Source organism: Euwallacea fornicatus, chromosome 7, assembly GCF_040115645.1.
Source record: "Euwallacea fornicatus isolate EFF26 chromosome 7, ASM4011564v1, whole genome shotgun sequence".
Classification (NCBI taxonomy): Eukaryota; Metazoa; Arthropoda; class Insecta; order Coleoptera; family Curculionidae; genus Euwallacea; species Euwallacea fornicatus.
The window spans coordinates 5,699,676-5,713,803 of NC_089547.1; the positions used below are offsets into that span (position 1 = coordinate 5,699,676).

The 14,128-nt window shown below is 41.6% G+C and overlaps 1 protein-coding gene across 4 annotated transcripts in view; it reads left to right on the forward strand.

Annotated features, from left to right (window-relative positions):
- Positions 1-14,060, forward strand: part of LOC136339970 (uncharacterized) — a 46,581-nt gene extending 32,521 nt beyond the window's left edge. For 3 of the 4 annotated variants that reach the window (XM_066283631.1, XM_066283633.1, XM_066283632.1), the window contains 12 exons: positions 978-1,178; positions 3,135-3,279; positions 7,255-7,450; positions 8,246-8,465; positions 8,652-8,800; positions 8,856-9,086; positions 9,330-9,677; positions 9,739-9,908; positions 9,958-10,150; positions 10,215-10,460; positions 10,616-10,756; positions 10,849-12,555. In XM_066283631.1, the coding sequence (XP_066139728.1) occupies positions 978-1,178; positions 3,135-3,279; positions 7,255-7,450; positions 8,246-8,465; positions 8,652-8,800; positions 8,856-9,086; positions 9,330-9,677; positions 9,739-9,908; positions 9,958-10,150; positions 10,215-10,460; positions 10,616-10,756; positions 10,849-11,131 (2,523 nt within the window). In that variant the 3' untranslated portion in view covers positions 11,132-12,555. Of the gene's footprint in view, positions 1-977; positions 1,179-3,134; positions 3,280-7,254; positions 7,451-8,245; positions 8,466-8,651; positions 8,801-8,855; positions 9,087-9,329; positions 9,678-9,738; positions 9,909-9,957; positions 10,151-10,214; positions 10,461-10,615; positions 10,757-10,848; positions 12,556-13,947 lie in introns of those variants that run through there. The other variant, XR_010732232.1, reaches the window with a different exon arrangement.
- The last annotated feature ends 68 nt before the right edge of the window (positions 14,061-14,128 follow it).

A 14,128-nucleotide genomic window follows, 5' to 3' on the forward strand; every position in this document is an offset into this window, starting at 1 on the left:
CTTTTTTTCTGCGTGAAATGAACTGGTTAATTGCCGTTTTCTGACCGGTAAGTCTCAATGATGCAGATGCTTCTTCGAGTCGAAATTCGACGTACAGGGTGAGCAAAAATATTGACTACATCTCACTCACTTATGATTTACAATGTGTCGCTTATTTCAAACGGAACGTAGACGTCTTTGTGGGTTCGTTTGAATCACCATTCAATGCCCCTTCAAGGGATGCCAATGTGTCCCGTACCTGTCCTTAACCGGTTCTCGTAAAACGCGGTTTTATTTCATTTTAAACAGCAACGTGACACAAAGCGAAGCACTGTCAGGGTGTGCCTTGGATTCGTTTCCATGGCTACGAAAACAAAAACACCGGACTGCGATGACTCTTCTAATAATCAACATGTGTTCGATGTTAGTTCGCGAACTAAAAGCGACAAATTATTCCTCACAAGAGGAAGTTGACTTGGTACTTCTAATTGGAGAATGCGGGGGAAATAGTTCTTTTTTATACAGGGTCTTTCAGAATAGTATGTATCATAAATCTAAGGGGTAACTCTACGAGTGATTTTGAGAAAAAAGTTTAGGTTTCTATCTGAAATACAGGGTGTTAAAATTTGCTATATATATATATTTTTTTTTTAAGTAAGTCCCGACCTGCATTAAATATTTTCATCAAACTTGGCGGGCGTAAGTTAGGTGTAGGAACGCATCTTTAAAGGGAAAAACGAATTCTTGAGTGCGAGCAGGGGCGCCCCCCAGGCCACGACCTCGATTATTTTTTGCGAAAAATATGTTACGCCGCTGCTTTTTCAAAAAATAAAAATCGTTTTCTCAATTCTAATTCTTTTTATTAAAAAAAAAAAAAAACAAAAAAACAAAAAAGGTCTCCTAAATTTTTGTTCGTCCCGTACCTAAAGGTCGCTTTAAAACGTTCTTAGATGCGATATTTCGGAGGAAAATTAGCTTGATCCGATTTTCCATTTCAGGTTTCCTTCGAATCGTTCGCCATCGGCACTTTCGAGTCCTTCACATTGGTGGGATGTCCAGAGGGATACATTTCCATAAAAGAGGCCAACCGGATTGGATCCGGGGGCAAATGGTGCGGAAGTGCGTGGGGCTATACTGTGTATTATAGTGAAACCTTCAGTATTAATATTACTTTGGCCCTGGACAAAATTCCGCAGCAGGTAATTCGCATGTTATTGTGTGATCCACGGTCCTGTGCAAGAACCGTTTCGTTCTATGACAGCATACTTCCATTCTGGAGGCCCGTTTCAACGAGGACGGACCCATCCTTTATGCGATATAATCGAATAATAATTAAAGCTTTATATCGGATTCCGTTGTTACTGAGGGTACTCCTAGATTAGTTCGAGGTCTCATTTATAATGAAAATATTCCACACAGCCGAATCCGTCGATACCGACAAAACAAATTATTACTTAGATAAGTGGCCGAGAAATAAATAATCATTCCTGCCGTTCCGTTCGGCAACTTTATTCCATAGAAAAGAAAACAAGTTAAATCTCATTAAAGTTCTAAGCTTCTAAGCTTTCGGTTTGGAAACTTTATAGAACAGGCAGCAAAACTTTGATTTAAAAGTTCCGTTCCCGACGTTAGTTTTTCGGGTGACAATGTCGGTTTCGAGTCGATTTTGCTGTGCAAATCGGACGATGCAGTTTTAAATTGCCTCATTTTGCGGCACATTAAGGCAAAAATTCCGACTGTTGGCAACTATTGCCGTCGGACAAGGAAATCTGTTGGCAGAGAAATAAAAGGATAAAATCGAAATAGAAAAGAAATTTTTACGTTTACGATGCGGGCATTTCAATAAAAAGTTTACTAGCCCGGCGAGGCAAACCGTAATGGCGGCGCTAAGCACCGAAAGGAGGAAATATTTTTTAAAATTCAATTTTGTCCCAAATCCGTGGCATAGCCGGGCAATAAAATGGTAAAAATTTCTAGTTCTATTGGTTTGGCCAAGGTTTATGAGGTGAATATGGCTTTCCAGAGAGACAGGAACGTTTCTAACATCGGGTTCCGGTTTTATTCCGATCGACAGAAGAAATAAACAATTAAAACGAATTTAAAAAATTCACCCGCAGTCGCTCCGCTACGTACGGGGTGTCCGGAAATTAGAGGTAAATATTTCACGGGGTGACTGTACGACGAAAAATAGGCGGGAAGCCTCACGTAAACGGTGGTCGGAAAATGGACCGTAAGGGAGCTAGGCCCTCTTAAAAAGTGATCTCTAAAAATGTTTTTTTTTTATCGATATATTCGAAACGGTCGAAGTGATGAAATTTTGATTGTTAACTCAGATTCTTACGGTAAATTAGAGAATTGAAACGAAATTTAAAAATCTTTCTTCGACGTGTGTTAAATAGAGCCGGATTAGGGCATTTTGGGCCCTAACTTTTCTTGCATTTTGACTACATGAATTGAAAAAGCATAGTTCTCTCATCGACACACACAATCAAACATCTCAAAATACTCTCTCTCTCTCTCTCTCTCTCTCTTTGGGTCTAAACGTAAATTCCTGCCGATTTTTTGTCGTAGAGTAACCCCCTGAAATGTTTACCTCTTATTTCCGGACACCCTGCATACGAAAGCCGCTCTAATTTACTTTCCAGTAGTGATCGGACATTTTTTATTTATTTATTATTTTTTTTTTTGAGTTTCTCATAGTAAATCACCGCAGAACAGGCATTGAAAGATTAACAACAATCCGATTTGTCAACATTTTAGCTCTTGTTCCGTAAAGTTTTATATTTTTTGAAATTTAAATCTCATCGAACAACACCGAAAATCTGGAAGTTGCCAGTTGGCATGAAGTGCCCTGGCTCCGAATAGTCCTAAGGAAGGCCAATGATTTCGCTGTTCCAAACGTTATCCTAAAGAATCAATTGTTCGCGTTTCAATTTTCTCACGAGAGATGCTGTTTCTCGAAAATGCAAAGACGAGGTAGCGAAAAACCGATGTGACACCCATTTAGTTGCTACCTGTACGTTTTCACGCTTCCTACCTGTTTGCCAGCTTCCCCGAACAGAGGGGTTAGACATACTTTCACGAGTGATGCTCGAGCAAATCCCCAGACACTACTTTTGACATGCTTTATTAGTTTTTTTCTAATTTTCCTCCAGCAAAGTTCCGGCTACAGTTTCGAATTCAAAGTTTCCTACAAGTTTCTGAAATTGTCGGACGCCAGACTCCGTTACGGAAACCAAACCCAGAGGACCTACAGGGGCAAACTCAGCGTCGGAAGTTATTGCGACCGCTTGTTCGAAGGTAAAAATGCTGTTTATTATGTATATAACGTCTAGTTTATAGTGCCAGCTCTAACAAAACTTCCTCTTGAAGCAGCGGATTAGATAAGTTTGCCTGTTTTATGGGTGTTAGTTGCTTATTAGTCCGAGGAAACTCGCGGACCTTTAGGGAATTTCGGTTCTTCACATACTGAACGAACGAACGAAAGAAAACTACGCACGTACGCATGTACGTATGTGCACGCGTACATTGAGCAGTGCGGTGACGCCATAAGAGTTCTAAAAGAAAACGGAACTTTTTCGTCATTTTCAATGCCTTTGCTCTTGCCAAAAATTAATGACGATGCGCCGTCGCCTGACGGCCCCGAAACTGGAGCGTACCTTAAGTCTGCCCTATAAATAAACAATGAGCCATATTTGCCTCGAAGTATCATTTTACGACCTCCTGTGCTAAAGTCCACGTTTTCGTTATTCATAGAATACACGTGGTTTTCGAGTAAGGCTTAACAATGTATCATTTTGTATGATCCTCTCGACTTTACGTCTAGTTGTCATAGGGGAGTTAAAACACTGTATGTTGCATGAAGATGAATGTTTTACATATGTGAAATATTATCTTAGTCCTGCAAGTGGTGGAGAATAAAGATTCCTCAGGGATCCCTTGGCTTGGTACGAATGGCTGGATTAACTGTGTAGACAACCGGATAAAATTTAATACCCTCGTAAAGCTGCGAGGGGCTTAAAGGAAAAATATCGACGAAACGGTATATATTTATTCGTTTCGGGAGTGTTAAGGGCCAAACTTTATTTTCGGTTAAATAGCGTCGTTAAAGGTCAACGAATACCAGATAAAACCGAAAATTCATGTGTGTGACTAAAATTCGGGTTTACGACACTCGGGCGGGGATACTCTGTGGGAAAGGAAAGAAACGTGTCAAGTTCGCACGTATCGTTCGACGCAGAGATAATCAGAAGATGGGGCCTGGAACGAGCACAGAATCCAAGGACTGCAATTCTCGATGAAGAATTTGTCAAATGCACGTAAATACAGTGCTTTAAAAAAAGATCGTAAAATACTTAAAGACGTAATAGTACGGACCAAAATAAGGAAAAAAGTCTTAGTATACACGGGTCCGCAAAGCAACGGTTTCGGAGATACGGAAGGTTATTCTTCTTTGAAAGACTTATTTCTGATTACTTAATGCATGTTTATTTTCTACAAATAACAATAAAAACCTCTAACAAAAGCAAAAAATACAGTTACATAAGGTGTTCGAAGTGCCCTCCTTCCGTTTCCAAGCAGGCCCCACATCGTCATCCGAAGGATATTCGAACCCCTTCTAAGACCCCCTCGTTGGCTCGGATTTGTTGGCGTTCTTGATTAACCTGTAGCTGCAGCTCCTCGAGGATATTTATAGGAGTACCATTGACAAACGTTTTCAAATATCCCCCCCCCCCCAAAAAAAAAAAAAAGAAATCTAGACGATTTAAATCGAGCGATCTTGCAGGCCACAATACAGGTCCCGCCCCTTCCTACCCGTCTACGTGGAAAAGTTTGGTCTAAATGTTCTCTAGCGGCAATCGAAAAATGAGCTGGAGCACCATCGCGGTGAAACCGCACTTGTTGCCTTCGGTCCAAAGGAACGTCGTCGAAAAGATCGCCCATAGTGTTTTGCAGAAGGTTCAAGTGAGCAACGCCTGTTAGTCGGTTTGGCAGAAAGACGGGACCTGTCGCCTGCAACACCCATCCAAATGTTTAACGAAAAACGTGTCTGATGTCCAGATTCCATTGGAGCATGGGGATTTTCATCGACCCGAATATGTGCATTGTGAATATTAACAACTCTATTTCGGGCGAATCCGGCCTCGTCAGTAAAAAAAAGTTGGCGAGAAAACGAGGGTTTCCGGCATCGCTGCGTAGATACCAGCGGGAAAACAACTAAACGTGCTCGATGATCAAGTGGATTAAAGGCCTGTACTCGTCGTACATGGTATGGATGAAGCAGCTCCTCGTGGAGGATTCTCCAAACAAGCGAAACTCTAATTCCTACCGCAGCCGATATCGCTCGCGTCCTCGTCCCTGGACCGTGCTCTATCCGTGCTTCTACTTTAGGAGTAGATGCTGACCTCGATCTTCCGGATAACATAGCATCGTTTGTTCGACGAACCGATTATCACGCCATCTTTGATGAATTGTTCCAAACATACTATGTGAAGGAATCTGGCGATTTGGATAAGCTTCAGCGCGAAGACGTCGCCCTTTGGTGGCACTACCGTCAGCACGACCACACATGAAATGCGCGTCGGTTGATTCTGTGTTAGAGTAAACGGCCGTAGCAAATGAAAACTTGTACACAGACAACAATCAGATGGTTGATGTTCACATCGCGATAAGAAAATGCAAGTTTTTGCAATATGAAAAATTTGGTAAAAAATAAGAATAATTTTTGTTCGTTTGTAAATAAATAAGTCTTAAAGGAAAAAACTTTCCGCATCTCCGAAATCGTTATTTCGCGAACCCAAGTTTACTACGACTTTTTTACTCGTTTTGGTCCGTACCATTACCTCTTTAAATATTTACCATTCTTTTTTTGACACCCTGTATACGTGCAACGCTTTATTGCAGGCCAGAATTCCACAATTTACATTGAAGTTTTACAATGAATTTACAATGACCTAATGAATCAACTACGAAACGGTCCCTTTCTAATTGCATAACTCAATTTCGAGGAAACATCCGATAACCAAGCTGGTAACGAACATTCTAATTCCCTTCATTTTACTCTTTTATGAGGGAAAATTTTACAGTATAATTCATAATTTATTGCAATGTACAAACCGAACGGTAACTTTTCCATGGCGAGCTATCCCGGATAGAGACGTTTCACCTGCACACAGTGTGCATTTATTACTGAAAACGGTGTCGTGTTTGCCTCCTAAAATAACACTGCTTAAGAAAGATGGCGCATAATTTATTTACGATGCAAATACGTTTTGATGTTGTATGACCCGATTAAGTTGGAAACAACGTGCAACGTAAGCTGTTTCTGGAACATGCATGTTTCTCGAGAAAATTACGCGGGAGCTGATGGTACTTGAAGCTTTGATGACGACAAAGAAGCAAGTCTCGTTGTTTTCTCATCGGCAGTAAAATTGTTGATGAGGTATGATACGCGTCCAGGAAGTTCAGCGATAAAGATGGCGAATGGGACACGTTTATGAATAATGAAATAGAGAAGAGACTATCAGAAGGCGATCTTGGAGCGTCCCGACTGGAAAAAAAAGCACCGGGACAGAGTCCCTACCGAATTAAAATTTTCGGAAGGTAAAACGAGAAAACCCGACCGATTCCACAATTCGTTTCCGAATGAAACACTTTCGTACAGGGTGTCCCAGATCGAAGTGCAAATATTTCAACCACGGTTTCTACCAATGAAATTAAAAAACACTTATTTTTACTTTTTGCCCAAAGGTCTGTCGTTTAAGTTCTAGGGCTCTCCGAGTGCGGAGCCCCATTTGGACAAAATGATTTATGTTGGAAGAGCCCTTCAACGGATTGTTACGAGATTTGGTGTGCGAACATCTTTCGACGGTTGCAATTCACAAGTAAAAAAATCAAACGTGCGGCTCTGCCATAACGTAGACATAAGGGCCGGACCATGAACGTAGGGGCCCGTATTTATTTAACCGTTAAATATTTCGATCGAGCGATTACGTTACTCGATTACGTAACTTGCATTTAGAAACTTTTTCGTCTCTCGGAGATTTTTTGCAGAACGCGCGTTCGTTAGTAGTTAACGGTAGAAACCACGTTTAAAATATTTGCACTTCGACCTGGGACGCCCTGTATATTTTCACCGCACAGTCCGACCGAACGTTAAACGTACATACATAATTGAATAGAAAACTTATTTTCCGCAACAGTCACTTCGCCACACAAGATCTGACTTAATCGTGACCGATTCTAAGCAATTTAACACCTCGAACGTCTTTTTAGGCTGCTCCAGGAGAAATTGCCGCATCCAGTCGCCCAACTATCCCGGAATCTACCCGAGAAACATCACCTGCCATTACAAGATTAGGGAAAAGAACGTGCCCCCCGACAAACACGTCCTCATCGCGATCAGACAGTCCAGCTACCACTACAACCGCGAAAATGTCCCGAAATTCGACAACGCCGACAAAATGCTGAGGTAAGCCTTCGCCGGTGGCCGAATTGTTTACCAGGGAAGTGCGCCACTGGTTCCCCTGTACGCTATCAATAAAGGCAATTTCACACTAATTCTATGTGACATTTGGAAAATAAAACACGTCCGTTGTTTCACCGCATATACGAGTACTAAAGTTGATTAATGTTCTAGAAAGTTAAGCTGAAAAATGACACAAATGGCTGCAGTCAGGGCTCGGTAATTATGAAAAATATCGCCGTCTCTGCAGCAGGTGCGATCCGTCTTTTTCAGTGTAATCTGATTAGGATGGGAAGGTAAAAGCGGCGGGAAAAGAAGCAGAAGGGCAGACGTGGAAATATGGCGACGTCGGGAGATGGGCCCCATTTCAAGGGTGAAATTTTCGTTTGTTGCCACATAAAAGGGCTGGTTTGAATTCTCGTCGTGATGAATTTGCAAAATACATTCCCCGTCAACCAGCTGTCAAGTTAAGTGAATCACGGAACCCCCTAATCTTCTCACCTATTAGAACATCGACGGGAATAATATTCCTGAAACGCGTTCGCATATCAAACTCCCAATCTCCGACGCCCCGCAGACGTACACCTTATCAAGCCGAAAGAGAATTTGCATATTCAACTTAACTGACACATGGTTTATTAATAAAGGGCTACAGACGTGCTTCGGGTACTCTCGAGCCCCAGACAGGCAGTCTAATAAGCGTCAAACTTGTTTAAAGGGGATTTTAGGAGAAACTGTTTATTGGAGAGCTTGCAGAATAATGTAGTTCATATTTTATTGTTTGAGTGTTGGCCGTTACAGAATTTGGGATCACTGTAACATGGTGCAAGATTACATCGAAGTCTTCGACGGTTGGAGTTCTTCGGCGACGTCGTTGGCCCATTTGTGCAGCGGGGAAAATATTCCAGAAATCATAAGCAGCGGTTCGGAGTTGCTTTTAAAGTTCCACACTTCGCCCTTTGGGAATCCCTTTCATCCTTTGCCGCTCTCCTACTTGCCCGGCGTCGAGCTCGAAGTACAAGTAAGCCTCGTGTATTATTAAATAGGGCCATTATGGGAAATTATTGTTAACTTCGCTTTTGTTTGACAAACAAAAAGCAATTATGCTAAATGGGAACGTAGGACTGGATCCTATTTGAATTATGAGCATTTTGCTGTTTGATTAAGGGGGTCTATTTCAGTAATAGAAACACTTATTACGATTTAGATTCTTTACGTCGAAAAACAATCCCCCACCTACGTGGAACCGGGAAAGAAATGCGAATTCCTTCTGACGCCCTTCGACAACATCAAAGGGCTCCTGCAAAGCCCCATACACTCCCTACCGGCCAACAGCAGCTGCCATTACCACCTGAGGTAAGACTGTAGTCTCCGACATCGTCTCGACATTTAGAAAATAATCGAAATCCAGGGGACAACCTAAAGATATCATATGGATATCGTTCCTCAAATATCACGTAAACAACGAAAAAATCAACGACTACAATTCAGGAGGTTGCGACGTTCAGCTGCAAATTTGGGATGGCGATATTAAAACGCGGAATTCTGTCCAGCTGATTGGCCAATTCTGCAAGGAAGACAAGCCCAAATTATGCGACCACGCCCTTTTGTCTAATTCTTCTAGATTGACCAGGCCCTGCAGGTAAGCCCCAATGACGCGATCTGGGTAGAACCAACGATGTTTGTCCAGCTCCGGCCAAACATCTCGTAAACGGTAATCGATACGGACTCGGTTGGATGAAAGAAATGCAGCCGAACAGTAAAAAGTCGGACGACTCGTAAGAAATCTTAAGGAATAGTTAACGTTTAAATCTATTAACGTTTACGCCACCCCCGTGCTGCGAATCCTCACCTTCGCACACTGAATGAATCATCTTTGCCGTAGCTTGGCTGAAAGCTACGTGAGTACAGGCTCGGACTTGACCATCACTCACTCCATTAAGTACGGCACTGTCTTGTATCCAGTACAATTCAGTTTGCACTACGAATTCGTGGACTTCTCGCAGGACGGTTTGCAGATGAACAAAAATGGATGCGATCGGTTGTTCACGGAGCCCAAAGGCAGGTTCTCCTCCCCTAAGATCACGTTTTTATATGGGCGTGGGGGCCAGCGAGACCTGACATGTCTCTACCAGTTCGAGAGTGTAGAGCCTCAGAAGCTGAAACTCACCTTCAATAAGGCGGGATTCGGAAGGAAAGAATGTCAGTCCGAATTTAATCCTGAGATTAACAGGTTCGAACTTGAAATTCTGAAATTTGCCGTTGAAAAACAAGTAACATTCAGATGGTTTTAGGTGGGAGTGTACGTCGAAATCGGAACTTGATGGTACCGCCACCATATCGGTCTCCGAGTATCCTTGGTCGGACGTTGAGCTCAAAAGGCACTGTTTGTGCAGCAACATTTCTGATGAGATTTTCAGTTTAGTCACTAAGCCTTCGGTGAAGTTCACAGTCAGGTTTTCCGGTAAGCGATTTCGAACCATAAAAATGGAGTTTTAACGCGTGCGTCTTAGTGACGAAAATGAGGAGTACTGAAGACTACAACGACTACTTTTTTGATGCCTCCTACGAGTTCGTGCCGGGCGAAAGCAACTGCTTCGATCCTTGGAAGAGCCGACGATTGGAGGGCTCCAGTGGGGAAATCAGCATTAAAGAAGAGCTACTGGAGACTGATAATGCTCCGAATTCTAATAATCAGACGACCAGGTACCAAGTTAAACTATCAACGTACACACGGTTATCCAACTAATTTTGTTTCGGTCTTTCACAGGTACTGTCTAGAGCAACCTTGGATCATTGAGCCAGAAGAAGACTGCAATTTCATTTATCTAAAGATCAAAGGGAACGAACGGAGAGATTCTCGTCTATGTCCGAAGAAGAATCGCATCGTCGTGTATCTCGCGGGTCATTCTGAAGATTTTCACGTGATTTGCCCCGATCAAAATGGGGTCGAAAGCATGGTGGAATTGTTCTCGGAGGGATGGACTATGTTTAGTTACCAAAAGCTCCAAAACAGGTTAGTTCTGGTTAAAATATTTTGCGCTGCGTAACGGCTTTTTTTAGTTTACTACAGGTTCTCGTCTAATCGAATATGCAAAAATGTGAAGACATCTAAATTTATTTAAAAAAAATCATTTCCATACGATTCGTTAGGTTCGTGACGTTTTTCAGAAACGCCCGAAGCTTCATCGTGGAGTTTTTAAAACGGGAACCCGGCGACTTCACCGTTACCTGGATGGAGATATCCAAGAATCCAGCATTAGCACTTCCCAGTTCGTTCTTAGCTATGCGTCCACCAGATTGTCCACACAGGTGAGTCCTGTATTTGAAATTACCTCGCGAATCGATTTCGATTCCATTAGTTCTCGTCAGTTCTCCAGTGACACGTGACTTTTCCTTTGTAGTTGTCCAGAATTGGGTGCCTGCATCAGTTCTAAACTCTGGTGCGACGGTCAAGTACATTGCCCATCGGGCAACGACGAGCAAGAGTCAAACTGCGCAGTTGGCTCGAATTTTTTCAATGCGCATTTGAACACTATAGCGTTAGGCGCCATAGCGTTCGTAGTGATAGCCACGGTGGCCATAGTGATAATAGTGATAATTAAAAGCTGGCGCAGGGACCAGAGGAACGTGATCGTTTCGGTGACCGAACACACTTTTTTCGAGTTTAAGAGCGGGCTGTGTTGAGGGGCGAATACTCCTTCAGATGGAGAACGAAGTCAATATGAGCACTAAGCTGCTTATAGTGTAGGTTTTGTATCGAGAAGTTTTTCTGTTGTTGGGTCAATGAAGTCTAATTAAATTGGCAAATTTTTTCTACGAAAAATATGTGTCGAAAGTAGCGTATTTGTACAAAATTTGTCATCTATTTATATAAACCAAGACAATCTATATTCACATATTTGCACACTAAAACTATACAAAATGTTCAAACAAGTTCCTGGCGGTACTTTAATTAAAACAAAGAATTCAGACGAAATGGTAATTATGTTTTCGATGAAGTAGGATTATTATGTGTTATTAAGTCCGACTTGAGTGGTCATCTCTCGTTCAGCATGAACTTCAGACTTTAAGTATCGTAGGAAATTATCATTTTTGTTACGTGTTCATATTAGCAATCACTTAGGTTCCCTTCGTACAGCAATAAAATAGCAATCGACGATTATCTGCCCCACATAATCGATATCCATTAAACAGCGATTTACCTATTGAGTTACTTAAATACGAAAATAATTGAACTGTTGTATAGGTATATCGTAATATTGAATCCTCGGACTGACAATATTTGTTGTAAATGTACATATAATTTTAGCGTTTTATAATAAATATTAATTATTATGGTCCGTGGTTTCGACTGCACTGAATAAATTATGAGTTGGTTGGGTATTTAATTTATGCGGTTTCAAAGTGAGTGAGTGGTGGTACGGATTAGAGATAGAACTTTGCGGATTTTTCGCTCTCAGCGGTACGCAGACCATTTTGGCAATTCTCATTTCTCGCGATTGACGCAAAAGAGCGAACCGAAATCGTCCTTGGTTCTGCACAGTGAAACCGCGACGTCGTTCAACGAAGACGTTTCAGAACGTGATAGATTTCGATATGCAAATACAGTAATTAACGACATAATAGAAACAACTTAAATTAGGAAATAAGAAGAATCAAGCGATACATCAAATTCAAGGTTTTTTGAACATTTCTTATTTTGAAACAGCCGCCGATGAGTAAATCGATTATTTCTTCGCGAACACTACAAATACAAAACACAAAAGCACCTCGAAATAAATCATTCAAAAAGCTGTCCGTTAACTTCCCGACAGTAAAATAAGTTTGCTTCGAATCGCTGTCGCACCTTCTGGAGTATTTCGGGGGTGATTTGGCGGCATTCATTAACAATGCATCCTCGCAAAATTTCCAAAGTCCCTGGACGAGCGGAACACACTTTCGACTTGAGAAGACCCCGTAAGAGAAAATCTAACGGAGTAAAATCTGAAGACCTCGCAAGCCATTCGGAAAGTGTCGAACCGCTAAAGCACAGTGCGATGGTGCGCCATCTTGTTGAAATGTCAGGAAGTTTTCTGAATAATCCGAATTATTTTCTTCAAGATCTACTAGTTGGGGGGGGGGGGGGGGGATGAGCAAAGTCTTCCAGCAACTGAAGATAAATCTCGCCAGTCAGATTTCCGGGAATAAAATATATAAATGCGGTCTCCAAAACTACCTGCGCAAAACGTTTAATTTTTGAGGGTGTTGCATGTGCGCCTCGTGGAAGATATTCGGATTAATGTCCGACCAATATCTACAGTTGCGACCATTAACAATGCCATTCAAAGAAAAACTTGCTTCGTCCGAAAAGCAGATGTGAAAAATAAAATTGTGGTTTTCAGTGGCTCTTTGACTTACGAGCTCGCAAAACTGTAGTCGGCGGTCAAAATCGTCCTCCTTGCACGAGTTTATTTTTGTAGGGGTGAAATTTATATGATTTTAAAATTTTGCCAAAGCTGGTTGCGCTCGTTCCAACGGAAGTCGACAACTGTCTTGTAGCAGTTGTCGGTTCTAAAACCATTTGCCCCGAAAGCCCCATCTCCACCGCTTCATTTCTTACCGGGCGTCTACGATATGTTTTTACGTTAAGAATTGAACCAGTTTCTCTAAACTTCTCTACTAATTCCAGCACATACTTTCGGCTTACATGCTTGTCTCAATAACACTGGCTGCTAGATTCGCACATTTTCCACTTACGAAAAACAATTCAATAATCTCAATTCTCTCCGCAGTGGAATAAACCATTTTTGACAATTAACACAGGCGACAAACTACCAAGTTACTTTTGACTCACGAACTAAACAGGTTTAATATTCGATGTTTTCGATACTTTCAGCCAAAAACGTGTCGATAAGGATTTTATTTTCAGTATTGCGAAAAACTTTATCCGTTTTGAGTTCTTCCTCAAAAATGGTTAGATCGCATCTGACTTCAACGGATAAGAAGGAAGAATGTTAATTTGATCACAGTACTTAATTTCTATTTCTTGATTCATAAAACACATCATCGTTACCTAACGAAATCCATGATTTTAGCATAAAATTTGGTTCGTGACGAAATAGTCGATTTACTCGTCAGCGGCCGCTTCAAGGTGAGAAATTTTTGTATCGTCAAAAAGCCTTTAATTTGATGTATCACTTGACCTCCCTTCCCATTTAAAATTCTAGAGGTGGTTCGTCCCCTGCTCGGGGGGGCGAAGGCAATCACCGTAAATATCTAATAAAAAGTCTTCCCCCTCCACACTGATATTGACGTGTCCGAGCGTTTTTGAATAACTCTTTTATCGACCGAGAAAACAGCTCAGCTCCGTTTCGTTTTAGTTGGCGCCCCCTGTATAGTAATACTCGAAATTCTTCACGTACTTTCCCAGCAATGAACAAAGCGTCAGATCGGTCTTCTGACATTTTAACTTTGCGTATCGACCATTGACCCCACCTCCTATTTTACTTTTTCTTTGCAAGAGATGGGAGGGAAACCCCAACGTTTGTGACGCAAAAGCTGATATGGTATTAATCACTTCGAATAAAATTGCCAGTAAACTGTTATATTAAATAAATAAGGCCATCGTACGTAGAATTCCCCATTAATAACCGCAACGCAAAAATGAATAAATTACACTGGTTCTCGTTTGACATTGAAGCT